Source organism: Semicossyphus pulcher, unplaced genomic scaffold (genome assembly GCF_022749685.1).
Source record: "Semicossyphus pulcher isolate SPU_LCO1_2020_fin unplaced genomic scaffold, fSemPul1.0.p SCAF_5, whole genome shotgun sequence".
Taxonomy (NCBI): Eukaryota; Metazoa; Chordata; class Actinopteri; order Labriformes; family Labridae; genus Semicossyphus; species Semicossyphus pulcher.
Window position 1 is genome coordinate 15,285,694 of NW_027211726.1, and position 12,797 is coordinate 15,298,490.

The window sequence follows — 12,797 nt, forward strand, 5'->3', positions numbered from 1 at the left end:
GATCTTCCTCAGATCTATACATACAGTATATTCCCCTTATCACCTTTTTTAAAACGATTATGGTTGAGTCCACTAAACGTCTATATCTCAGAGACCCCTAAAAGATAAACTGGAGAAAAAACTTGTTAAAATTAGTCAGATATGACAGTGGACACGGTTGAAATTATGATCTTACAGTATAATTAAGACGCCAAAGACAAACAAAACAAACAACAAAAGCTTTAAGAGCCTGACTGTTTGTCTTATAACTGTCTGTAGACCCACAAACTAGCCAAAACTCTGTCAACCCCCACAAATGGACTGTCTTGTCTGCACCTGTCTGTCTGCTCGCTACTGCTGCTGAACAGCTGTTTTTGCAGGAAGCCCGATCTCTGCCTGCCAATATAGAGACCTTAGGGCAAATTTGAGTTTTTTCGCCCCTGATGGTTAATAAACGTGATTCTAGTTAAAGCAGCCCGGATCTTATTCGTGAAGGAGCTCCAGTGTTTCACGCAGCGCGCAGGTTTCCCAGCTGTTCGTGCGCGCCGGTGGGCGGGCACAGACATGGAGCAGAGAGCTGGGTGGAGTTAAGCAGCAGCGCTTTTAGGAATGGGTCCCAAACCTATTTAGTTAGACAGCAGAGTTAACCAAGAAGAGCTGGAAACACCTGATGGTCTCTGTGGGACAATCCGCTCCATTAAAACTCTCCTCTTTACTGTCGGAAGATAAATCTACCTCCAGGCTTCTTTTTTTTGTCGACTTTTTGTTCTGTTTTCTCTTCTGAAAAGTTCCAGAGCCAGCTGATCTCTCTCTTTCTCTCCCTTCAGCCAAAGAATCATTGATAAGGAGACATTGCACTATTCTTTTTTTTACTGTTCCCTATTTATTGTATTTTGCACTAACGATGCACACCACGCAGAAGGACACGACCTATACGAAGATTTTTGTCGGGGGGCTTCCCTACCACACCACGGATTCAAGTCTCAGGAAATATTTTGAGGTGTTTGGAGAGATTGAAGAAGCGGTGGTCATTACGGACAGGCAGACCGGAAAGTCCAGGGGTTATGGCTTCGTAAGTATCACTTAAAATAACACGTCTATCACTTGTAACACGAACTTTTTACGCATGTGGGAACATTCTTCCCAGTCTGTCACAACGTCACGACGAACATAACATTCTTGCACTCGTTATGGGAAGTTTGTGTTTTGATAAGAAAGTGCTGCTGAAATGTGTCACCAGCTTCTGTTGCAATCTCGCGCCCACCAACTTGTTGCGCCTCGGTATGCGCCCTGACACGTTCAGGAGCGAGCTGACAGCTGTGGTGGGCTGAGGTGAAACCGCACGATGATGTCTCGATGTGACAGAGCAGCTTTCTCAGGAGGTTTCATCATCTCAGAGATGTTTACAAGTTTGCCTGTAACAGTTGGTGAAACATTTTACTCCCACTTGTCATAAAATTTCAGAGGCAGCTGTAACCGGAAGCTCAATACGCTACACTAAATCCTTCTTTTTTACAGTTACATGATTAACTTTTGCGTAAATATGTATGTTACAGGACAGCTTACAAAAGTGATAGACACCAACCTTATTTTGTCTTTTCTCCCAACCTTTATTGAGCAATTTTTGAATGTATAAATAATGCTAACACCTGCTAAACTTTTAGAGTATTCCTTAGATACACATAAAACCCCTGTGGAGTTGGGGGTCCCTTTTGCCATCTTATTTTCAATACAATATCTACAACCTTACCATTAATTAAATCTATCATGTTTAATACTTGGCCTTAAAGAATATGTAAGAAGTTACTTTAGCACATAAAGGAGATAAAGTCACCCTTATCATGCACAAATATCTGTATTTAAACAAGTAAAACACAAATGTCTGCTTCAATTCTCTCTTAATTCTTGCAGCAACATCACATTCATCCTCTTTTACTTCATTTTCTCCTCACAACTCAAATCAGTCAGCTGTAAGTCAGATGTAAAAAGAGAGCTGCCGGCTGATGAAGCTCTGAACTGAGTTAAGTTTGAAAGTTGCATCAGGAGTGAAAATGGAGCCGTGTTCTGTCAGTCTCATCTAACAGCCTGGCTCTGATAGTTTCAGCACTTCCTCGTGAGGGTGATGGATGTGTACGCAGCCAAATACTCGCCACACACACAATGCTTTGATAATGATTATAGACACATCTTTCTCATTCTGTGTGTCTTTCCTTCCTACTCGTGTCAGGTGACGATGGCGGACCGCTCGGCTGCAGACCGGGCCTGCAAGGACCCCAACCCAATCATCGACGGCAGGAAGGCCAACGTCAACCTGGCCTACCTGGGGGCCAAGCCTCGGGTGATGCAGCCAGGTACAGAAATGCAAAGATGCATACATTTCTATTGCATCAAGCTACTGAATTATGTGTTTCAAAATGTGCAAACAGACAGTAGCGGATGTGGTCTTTTGAATAGCAGATAGTGTGTTTAATCAACATAGCAAGTGTCCTTGTTCCCACCGTGTTTGGGAGTGCGGAGTCGTTTAATTGGCCAAGCAGCAAACAAGAAAATCAAGTCAGTCCTTCCTGATTCTCACCTCAGGGCTCGCTTGTTTTTGAGATAGTTGAAAGAACATGTTTGCTCATGTTTTTTTAGTAAAGAAAAGGAGATTAAGATGTTTTAGTCTTAAGCTCCTTGAATTCACTTTCCTCTGTTTTGCAGGTTTTACTTTTGGTGTTCCCCAAATTCACCCTGCCTTCATCCAAAGGCCTTATGGGTAAGTACCAATGAGCTATTTAAAGGAATGTTTGGATGAACACATTATTTATGAAAAGACTGAATTTTTAACATGTTTTAATTGTATCTTCTTTCAGTTTAATGTTTGATTATTTGCTCCCAAAACAATAATTGATGGCTGATAATCAGAGGTGGACACTAGGCTGTATGTAGCTTTGCAGCCAGGCAAACTGCCTTTTCTAGGTTTACCTGTTTGTAAAAAAAAAAAAAAATGTGTATGTGTGTGTGTGTGTGTATACATACTCCTGTGTGTGTCTGTGTGTGTGTGCCGAGTGGACAATGATGGAAACTTCCAGCCTGACTCAATGTTATCTATCTTTCTCTGGTCCGACAGGCTCGCTCTCGGTTAAGCTAACTCTGCTGGTTTGTGGAATAGTTCTGCGAGCGTAATCACAGATCAGAGCAAAGGAATAACCTGTAGACTCAAACACACACAAACAAGCTCTCAAAATGGTGATTATAGATGCATGTACGTGGGTTTCTTTTGACCTTTTTCTTAATTTTATTTGAATAGAGCTTTGTGTGCGGTTATGAAGTGGTGTTGTTAGCTAAACCGTGTGCTTTCTGACTTTAATGACAAAAAAAAAAAAAGCTGGATTGATTGAATTTTGGGGTGTTTTTCTTTTTTCCTTTTTTTTGTGGAAGCGTGTTAACTTTGCAAAGGAAGGGCAAAGTTTGTTTGGATTTTTTTTTTATTGCTTTTAGCTTGTGGGTGTTTAACAGGATGTTTGTTTAATGTGTCTTGTTGGACTGAGTGGTTAATTTTCTGTGTGATTTTTTAGTTTTTTTCCCTCATTCCTCACATTATTCCCTCAAAATAACAAATCCCATCACTGCTTGTGTGTGCTTTTAGCATATTCCTGGTGTTACTTTAAGTTTCTTACATTAACACAACGTTTAGCAGCAACAAAATCGCTATGACAGTGTTTGTTTTTCCAAATTACTGCTGGCTCACTTTGTCAATTCATTCAAACTCTCTTGTCTTCCTTCCTGTTTCTACCTCTCTTGGTCTCTGCTCTTCTTCACACCACTCAAACAGACAGAAGGTCAGATAGCACCTTATACCAGGAGAAATGTGTATGTGGAAGTATATATGTGTTGCATTGGTACATATGAGTATGTGCTCTTATTGTGTGTGTGTGTCTTTGTCTGCAGTGTGACACAAACAAATGTCTGGATGTCTCTCTCTCACTCTCTCTCTCATTCTCTCCGAGCGAGCTTTCGTCACATGGGTCCGTGGTGTTAAGGAAAACAAGCGCACCCATTGTGCCACACAAAGCCCCGAATGCTGACGCTGCAGTCGCATGAAGCTCCATGTTGTGTGTGTGTGTATGTGTTGGGGGGGTCTGGTGACGGCGCGGGATGGTCTCTATCTGTCATGTAAGCAAAGCAGGGGGCCATTAAAATGGGGTCAGAGTAGCTGTTTTAGGGGCCCCATGAAAAGTAAAAGCTTTCTTTGTATGTTCCATATGGAAGTTGATTAATGGCAAAAGTACTGGCCGATTGCAAAACAAGTTTGAGCACTAATCAATCTGTCAGTTCAGCACTGAAAGCATGCTGGAGACAAATTGATAAGTGGAAAGCAAGGACAAGTTTTGAGTGTAGTGACGTCGGACGATTTATAAAGTACAGTACAGGACTTCCCTTTATTTGGCGGCTAATTAGGCTTGATAATATAAGCTGATTTAGATGTTAAAAATTCTGCACAATCATTTTGATACATTTTGATGTTCCAAGACTTGCTGCATAAGGTCTGATTAGGTTGGAAGAAGGGGTGAGGGCTTGGGTTGCGTCATTGCTGGAGTTTGGGGGGTAATTGTAGCAAGCCATCCATGCTCTAATATCATCCTGTTGTGAGGGAGCAGAACCAATCTGGTCATTGGTTTGGATTAGAGGTAGACCTGGGTGTCGTCTGCATAGCAGTGAACTTAGATACTGTGATTCTGAATCATTTAGCCCGCTGGAAGCATGTAGAAGGAAAATAGTAAGGGAACGAGGACTGAGCCTTGAGGAACACCACATGAGAGATATTAGGGGTTGAGGTTGAATTGGTTCAATGACACAGTCAGTGAATAAGCACTCAGGTCTAAAAGAACCAATATTAAGGAGTGACCACAATCAGTAACTCACAAATGTCATAAGACTAACCAAGAAACAGCATCTAAAAAGAAAATTCAAGGAAAATGTTACTAAAACTTCTAAAAATCAGCCAAATGAGAAGGTAGATGATATTATATCTTTGATAGGAAAATGCTTTTATGTTAAGACCCACATCCTGAAACATCTTATGTTTGAAAGATTTGTTGCATATTGCCCTTGAAAATCTTCAAACTCAAACATCACAAAACTATTTTGATAGAATTGTAGAGCATGTTTCAAACCTTTCATATCAATATTTTTAAATTAAAAATGTATTCTACATTTACAATGTTGTCTCCGCGTACTTTCAAATACTGATTCGATTGCAGCTTGAATATGTTTTGTACTTGGTCTGTAGGTATTGGTGTGTAATTTGTAGCTTTAGTTATTTGGATTTTGACTGAAGTCTCGCTGTGTGTTAGGTAAAACTAGACACCAGGTCCATTTGGTCTCAGTCATGAAAACAAGTCTTATGAGCAACTCTATCATACTTTCATGTTGCACAAACAAACACAAACCTCTCACGTCACACACATTAGAGGTTGCACTTGCACTCTGTCCCTCAGCAGACAGCAGCACGACGGCAGAGAAACTTTATTTAACCTTGAACTTTAATGACCGCTGGGTTGCGTGAATGCCGCATTCCAGTTAAACAGCACAGTCACACACACACATATAGAACAAGTGGTCATATGTATTGAAGGTACACAAAACAGCATCAAAGTTACAGTGATATTTTTATCTCCTTGATATATGACTGGCTCCAGGGGAAAGAGGGTGCATTTTTATCCAGAGACAATATTAGATTGCTCGGCCAGAGCTTTCCTTCCCATGGCCAAAACGCCTGCTAGTTTCATGTGTGTGGCTATGAGCAGATGCTTGTATGTTTGCATTGATCTACCAGACCATCCCATGGATACATTGGTGGTGGGAAACTGGAGACGGCAAAGTTGAAACCAAAAATGCAGTGAGCTAAGAGTTAGATTTCAGTAGCAGTGGGGACATGGAGTACATAGCACTGGAAGCGCTTTTTGAAAATGTCACACAATCAAAAAATAGTTTCTATCTGAGCCACAGCATCCACAGTCACCTATGTATAATAGCTGCTATTAAAAATTTGGCAACTGAAAGCTTGGTAAAAAGTCACCATATTCACACAGCGGCCATTTTTCTCTGACAACAGACTCAGGGTGCAAGCTGAAATGCTGTCACAACAGCTAATGTTAGCACTCAACCAAATCTTGCTAACATTACTGTTAGCTAGGAATTCATGCCATCCTATCCAATTGAATGCTAGCGTTAGCATTTGTAATATGGTAGCTAATAGCTTATAAACTATGTTGTTTTCCCACCCTAAAAGTGACATCAGGGGAAAATGGCTGCTGTATGGTGAATTGAGATGGTCTTATACAGACAGCTAAAGAATTACTACTCTGATAGAATTGCATTCCTATTTTAGTGGCCTCAAAATCCACTGTTTTTATTCAGGAAGTTACGTAGAAGCTAGCTTATGTAACCTGAGTCTCAATCAGGGAGACGGCCACAAAGGTTTAGCGAGTTAATTTCTTTCCACACCCCCTGATTTTTGACATTTTGAGCTTGTAGTCTTCAGCTCTGATCGACATTGGTTTTATCGTAATACGCGCATCTCCCGTTCTCCACAAATGTTCCTCATACTTAGCATACCTACTATGAACTTAAAGTTTCCCTTTAAGTTAGCATTTATTATTGGAGACTAAAAGTTTTTCTTTAAACAGCTGGCAGCCCGGTGAAATTACCTTCCTATTTGGGATATTTGAAATTCATGATTTGTTTGATTTTGTTGGACAATGGTCAGTCTGGGTGTCATTAACCTTCAGTATGAGGGTTTCCTCCCAGTCTGCTGCTGGTGAACCATCCAGTGATTTAACTTTTTACCTCAGACGTCCGTCCTCTAAAATAATTAAGTTGAATTACATTAGTGGAGGGTATTAAAGGGGAGTTTCAGCATCACGTGATGGGGGGAAAAAATGCTGTTTTTAACTTAGGAAAAAACCCTCAGTCATTCAGAAAAAGTTGGTCTAACCTGTGTGTGTGTTTGTGTAAAATGTATGTGTGAAGCCTGACCTTTGCCCTTCACTGACAGCCACACCAAACCTCCACTTCTACCCAGTTACTCCCTTTACCTCTTCCTCTTTTATTTCTTTTTGTGTCAGTTGAGTGATTGTGCCGTGGCCTTGTTTTGTTTCTGTGTTCAGTCTAGTCGAGGCGGACTATTTTTTTTCCCTTATTTCTTCCTCTCTGACGCCTTGCTGTTTTTCCTGTTTTCCTCCTGGCGCACCGTTTTTGGGTTGAGATGTGGGTTGGATTGGATAATGGAGTGCTGACAATAGGGTTGCCACGATAGATCCTGCCATTCAACCTTTGACATGTTCTGCACCTGCTCTGTTTTCTCCCAATCCAGACTCAAAAAAGCGACCACATGGTGTTCACTTATGCAGAATCAGCTGATTAAATGATTTTCTCTCAACAGATTTTTGAGCCACCTTCACACAAACGCACCCACAGTCACCAAAGTCCTGTGCAACGAATATCAAGTTATTTCTGAACCTGATGCTTCTCATTCCATTTTAATAAAAGTTAGCTGACTTTTCTTTCATCTCTAAAGTGGAAGGTTTTTTTTTCAGGACATCAAAAACTCAAATTGATATAAGACCTAAAGCTATCAAGCTTTTCTCTTTTTTCCACCTATTTAAAACCTCCCTTCACGCTTGCTGTCCGACTAAGTTTCCAGGCCTTATAGAGTCTGGGGCCGGGATAAGGCTATGTCATGGAGGGCAAATGTGCTCATTGTTCATAACTGTTTATTTAATCGAAACATCCCTCTGGGTGCTAACCTAGTCCCGGCTCCCCCCGCTGCCTCCCCGGCTCTTTGTCCTGACACAGAGGGGGAAATGGCCAGCAGCGTCCCTTTTTGAAAACTGTCCAGCTGTCAAAGTGGCAGTGACATTTTCACAATGCTTCCCTGGTCTCATCTCCTCTGTCCGCATCCCCGCCCCCCCAACCCCCCGCACTGTAAGCCTCCCCTCCCTCTCCCCCCCGCCCGCTCGCCCTCGGGACGGCACCAGAGCCAAATCCACGTGTGACGGGAAAAAAAGCTGCAGGTTAATTGCCCCAAAGTTTTTCTTGTCATCTGGCCTCCCTCTGCCTCTTTAAATCCGTCTCCACAAACACAAACTCAAAACTAACCACGACAGAAATCATGAAACCGGTTCCCATGTTGTTTCCCACACAGAACATGAGATCATCACCGCCTCAAAATGTTATCATACAAATGTGATTTTCAGTCGATTCCAGTGACCCAGAAATTAAACAGCTCTGGGAGTTCAAAGTTTTCCTCACCTTCCAGTCTTCCTTTCACAGAGAGATTTCTATTTTGGCAACCCTATATTGTTCTAATCCCTACTAGCAGGCATTTCCTTGGTGTTCTTGACTGGTGGATTGGACTGGGGCTGAGTGGTGGGTGGTGGGAGGGCGCTTGGCCGCAGTGTGATGGAGTTTTGGGTTTTAGGGTGGGTGCTGATACTGTCAGACTTGATCAATGACGCTAACCTGTCATGTGTGTGTTTGTTTCACAGCATCCCGGCCCACTATGTGTACCCTCAGGCCTTCGTTCAGCCTAGTGTGGTCATCCCTCATGTGCAACCTGCAGCAGCTGCACCCGCCACCGCTTCCTCCCCCTACATCGACTACACCGGAGCTGCCTACGCGCAGTACTCTGCAGCCGCAGCCAGCGCTGCAGCCGCCGCTGCATACGAGCAGTATCCGTACGCTGCATCCCCTGCCGCCGCAGGCTACGTGGCTACTGCCGGCTACGGCTACGCAGTCCAGCAGCCTTTAGCCACCGCTGCCCCGGGCTCAGCGGCCGCTGCAGCCGCAGCCTTCGGTCAGTACCAGCCTCAGCAGCTGCAAGCTGACCGCATGCAATAGCAGCCACTGCAACCAATGGACATGCAGAGCGAGAGGGCCCACCCCCAGCCACAGATTGGTCCCGAGAAGGAGCAGCGAAGGAAAAGGAAGCGGGAGTGGCCGTGAGGGTGGGCGTGTCAGCGACTCAGAGGCAGAGTTGCTTTAATGATGATGATGGTGATGATGATGATGGTGCTGGTAGTGATGATGATGGTGAGGTGGGAACTTTTTACAGTAACTTTCCAACTTGCTGTGCTTCAACCAAAAATGAGAAAACGAAAAAAAGTTGCAGAACAAATAATGGAAAGAGATTTACTATTATTATTATTGTTGTTGTTATTACAATTATTATTATTATCATTACTATTATCATTGTAGTAGAGTACTTATTTCTAGAGATACATGCAGGAACTAATCCCTGTGGTTGGTATAGGTGTTGAACTAAGCCTTTAAGTCCTATTGCTGTTTTTAACGTTAGTGTAGGAAACTGTTCTTTTTTTCACTTGTGGTTTTCCACAAGTGTTTCGGTTATTTGATGCCCTCATAACATTTATATTTATTATTGTTATTGTTACACATTGGGGGCTCTTGTTTTTTTTTTGTCTTATCAAGTGCATATTTTGGAGTTAATATTTTCTGATAATCAGGGAAATGGAACCGTTTCCAAAGTGTTAGCTATTATAATGTGACCTCTGTCAGGAAGTCGAGGAGTCGTAACTCGTCGTGTCACACATATTTGAAGAACTACCTTTTATCTTCCTGATGCTGAATGTCCCTTTTTTTACTCTGTGTCTCGACCTCTTGACCTATGCAAAGCAAACAAATCACCAGGAGACAAAACAACAAAGACAAAAAACAAAAAAACTGAAAATGTCATCAACTCTGACTCTATTCTTGGACTAAAAGGGGGACTTGGCAAACAAAACACGCACTGACAAAAGGAGAGAGGTTGAAAACGGCTTCAGACAATGAGAAACACTAAATCAGTTGCTTTTCCACATGTTTCAGTCACTCACACGTACACCGACACATGCATCCAGAGTTGCACACATAGCAGTGAAAGACAAAGGCAGCACAGTTGTGTGTCTCTGTGGCTCTGGGATGGAGAGAAAGAAAACGAGAAAGAAAGAAAGAGGGCGAGAGCAGCTGCTGGTGGGGGTGGACAGAGCCGCTCCAGTGCCACACAGACGGATCACTCTGGAAAGAACGCATCACTTGTGCTCGTTTGTTGAGCTGTCACATTTTAATCCCCGGTCGGGCCCATTTGGGAACCAACTTCACAGCTCTCCACCCAGCACAGAGCCCCAAAGCAGAGCCCCCACCCCACCGGTCATTCAGCTCTGCAGCTGTCAGCACTTCCACCTCTGTGCTGCTGTAGTCTGGTGTCAGGTATACACCCACAAACACACACACAGACACACACACAAACACACTTTTACCAAAGCCACCCCAACAACTGGCCTGCCTCCTGTCTGTCAAGAACACCAGGTGGGGTGAAGAGGATGGGGGGTTTGACTCTTTGACGTTACGTTGGTCTGTGTGCCTTACATTTTTACTGCTATTTAAGAGAAAAACAGAAAAAAAGAAAGAAATCTACTATTTAAGATATTTATTTTTGAGGGTTGACTACGTTGACGCTCTGAGAGTAGAGACTTAGTGGCGGTACTGTATTAATAATATTATTATGTACTCATCTCAAGGCATATATAAGTTATTGATTAGTTTTAGTAATAATATTATTATAATTATTATTATTATTAACATACTCAACCAAAATGTTGATGTAGGACTTATTTAAGATACTGTTATGTGCACTGTACTTTTATTTTTTATCTTTTTGATTCTTTAGAACATGACATCAAATATTACTTCGATGCCTTTATGCCTTTTTGTAGGGAGGAAACTTTATTTAAATGCAGGCCTGTTTGCATGCAGATTGTACTCTGCCTCTTCTGTGTTTAGATGAGAGGAAAAACAATAATAATTTTGACAAAAAATAAGCAAAAATGCTGCTTTCTCCACTAGAATGTATAGTTGTCGTCGAGGTTTCAGTAGCTGTGCTCCTTTTGCTTACTATTCATCAGATGGGCTATTTTACACTGTTGGGAATTTTTATACTTGAACTATTTCTTACAAGGGAAATATGAAAAATAAATGACAAAAAACTTTTTAAGGAAGCTTTTCATTGTCACTGGATGAAGGCATGTAAAGTGTTACTATTTAAATGCAAAGGTCCTGTTGATATTGAAACCTTTACTTCAGAATTTCAACAACATTTACTCAAAATTGGAATAAAATGTTCTATATTTAAAATGTTTGGTGACATTTATTTTCACGAGGGCTGCAATTACACTAAGGTTCAGTGTCATGTCATGTGAATTTAAAACACGTCTCTTATGGTAATAAGTAGAAATGAACCACACACTTATTTTCTGACTTTAATTCAATTTAATTAAAAATTGTCACCTATAATAATGACACTTTGTTTCATGAGGTCACTTTCCTTGACTATGTTGTTTAAGCCTACTGACCCTTCATCTTTCACAAACTACCCACTGCTTCTACTGTCAAGCTCAATAATGCTAGCAAATATAGCTAGTTAGCATCTTTTAGCGAGAGCGAAAACAAAGTCAAAAGAATTCTGAATCCACAAACTACAAGCTGAAAAAACCCCAACTCAGTACACAGTGACCAAAACACCTCTCCCTCTTTTTTTGGCTTAATGGGGCTGCTAATGCTGCCAAAGCTGGCTATCTACCAAGGCTACGCTGTGAGTTTGGATTATGACTCAGCATTCTTAGTGTTCAAGTGAAGACATTGTTAGTATCGTTAGTTGTTGACATACAAAGCCTATTTTGTGCCCAGAGTTTTGTATGAGTAACACCTTTAAGGTCAAAACACAGCTGAATTAACTCACTAGCGTTAGCTGCTAGAGCTGTGTCTTCACGCTGATGCAGTGTGATAAACCTAGGCTCATAATCAAGTCAAGCTAGTTAGCCAGCTAGGTTAGTAGCCTGTGCAGCCTTGTAAAGCTGAATTATAGCAGAGTTTAGTTAATGTGTTTGTGTACTTTACAGCAGAAGTAGAGGTCATTTTCATTTTGGCTGCTATAGCAGCTAAAAACTGGCTACAACCCCATAGCATTTAGGCTAGCTAGCTTTAGAAGCAGGTAGCACGTGAAACTGTTAGCTGGTAAATGAACTCCTTTAAAAATGTTACAAAAAGAAATTTGATGAAAGACTATTTTACTCTGACAAGATGAGTTTTTGTATTTTCTTAAATTATTGTGCAAATTATTTTTTCAAATCCATATTTTAAACAATTTATTCATGTAATTATTTCCTATTCATTACATGTCTTAAACATTATGGTGCTCCATAGCCTGCTTTTATTTGAGTTTGGATATGTTTGTGTCCTATTTCTCTGCCTGAAAGGTGACAACAACATGACAGTTGTCAGATGTTGCACTGCTCCTCATCATTGTGAAGCAATCTCAGATTACCGTCACGCCCACAGTTCACATGGATACAACTAAAACATAATAAAGTGTCCTTAGACTCAGTCTATTAATGATTCATCCATTGTCTGATGAATAATTCAGGTTATGAAGACTGTGCTGCCGTGTCTCTGCCTTCTTTTCCTCGGCTACAGGGTGTATTTTTGTCCCTGGTGAAACATGAAACTGGCTCTCATACTGTAGATGGGTGATCATGACACATCATTGACGTAACAAGGCCTTATGGACGAAATCAGCAGCTATCATAGCATCTGACCTCATGATATAGCCCAATTAAATTGCAAAGGGTCACCCAGTGTAGCTCTTCAAATGCTTTTTAACGTCAGTACCACTCTCCAATGACACTATTTCTTAAGGGAATATTGTTGTCAACAAATAGTAAATCTGTTGAATCTTTAAAGATTCTTTAAAAGCCATTTATTGAAACAACATTTTGGTT

The 12,797-nt window shown here is 41.4% G+C and overlaps 1 protein-coding gene across 1 annotated transcript; it reads left to right on the top strand.

The window, feature by feature from the left end:
• Positions 1–621: 621 nt before the first annotated feature.
• rbm24a (RNA binding motif protein 24a) lies at positions 622–11,125 on the top strand. Its single transcript, XM_069681848.1, has 4 exons — positions 622–1,051; positions 2,207–2,330; positions 2,680–2,734; positions 8,511–11,125. Exons 1-4 carry the CDS (start codon positions 884–886, stop codon positions 8,860–8,862), a joined length of 699 nt encoding a protein of 232 aa, XP_069537949.1. The 5' UTR covers positions 622–883; the 3' UTR covers positions 8,863–11,125.
• The last annotated feature ends 1,672 nt before the right edge of the window (positions 11,126–12,797 follow it).

Coding starts and splice junctions, on each gene's coding strand:
- rbm24a (XM_069681848.1), top strand. CDS start 884: ATGCACACCACGCAGAAGGACACGACCTATACGAAGATTTTTGTCGGG. Junction 1,052..2,206: donor AGTCCAGGGGTTATGGCTTC/GTAAGTATCACT, acceptor TACTCGTGTCAG/GTGACGATGGCGGACCGCTC. Junction 2,735..8,510: donor TTCATCCAAAGGCCTTATGG/GTAAGTACCAAT, acceptor TTTGTTTCACAG/CATCCCGGCCCACTATGTGT.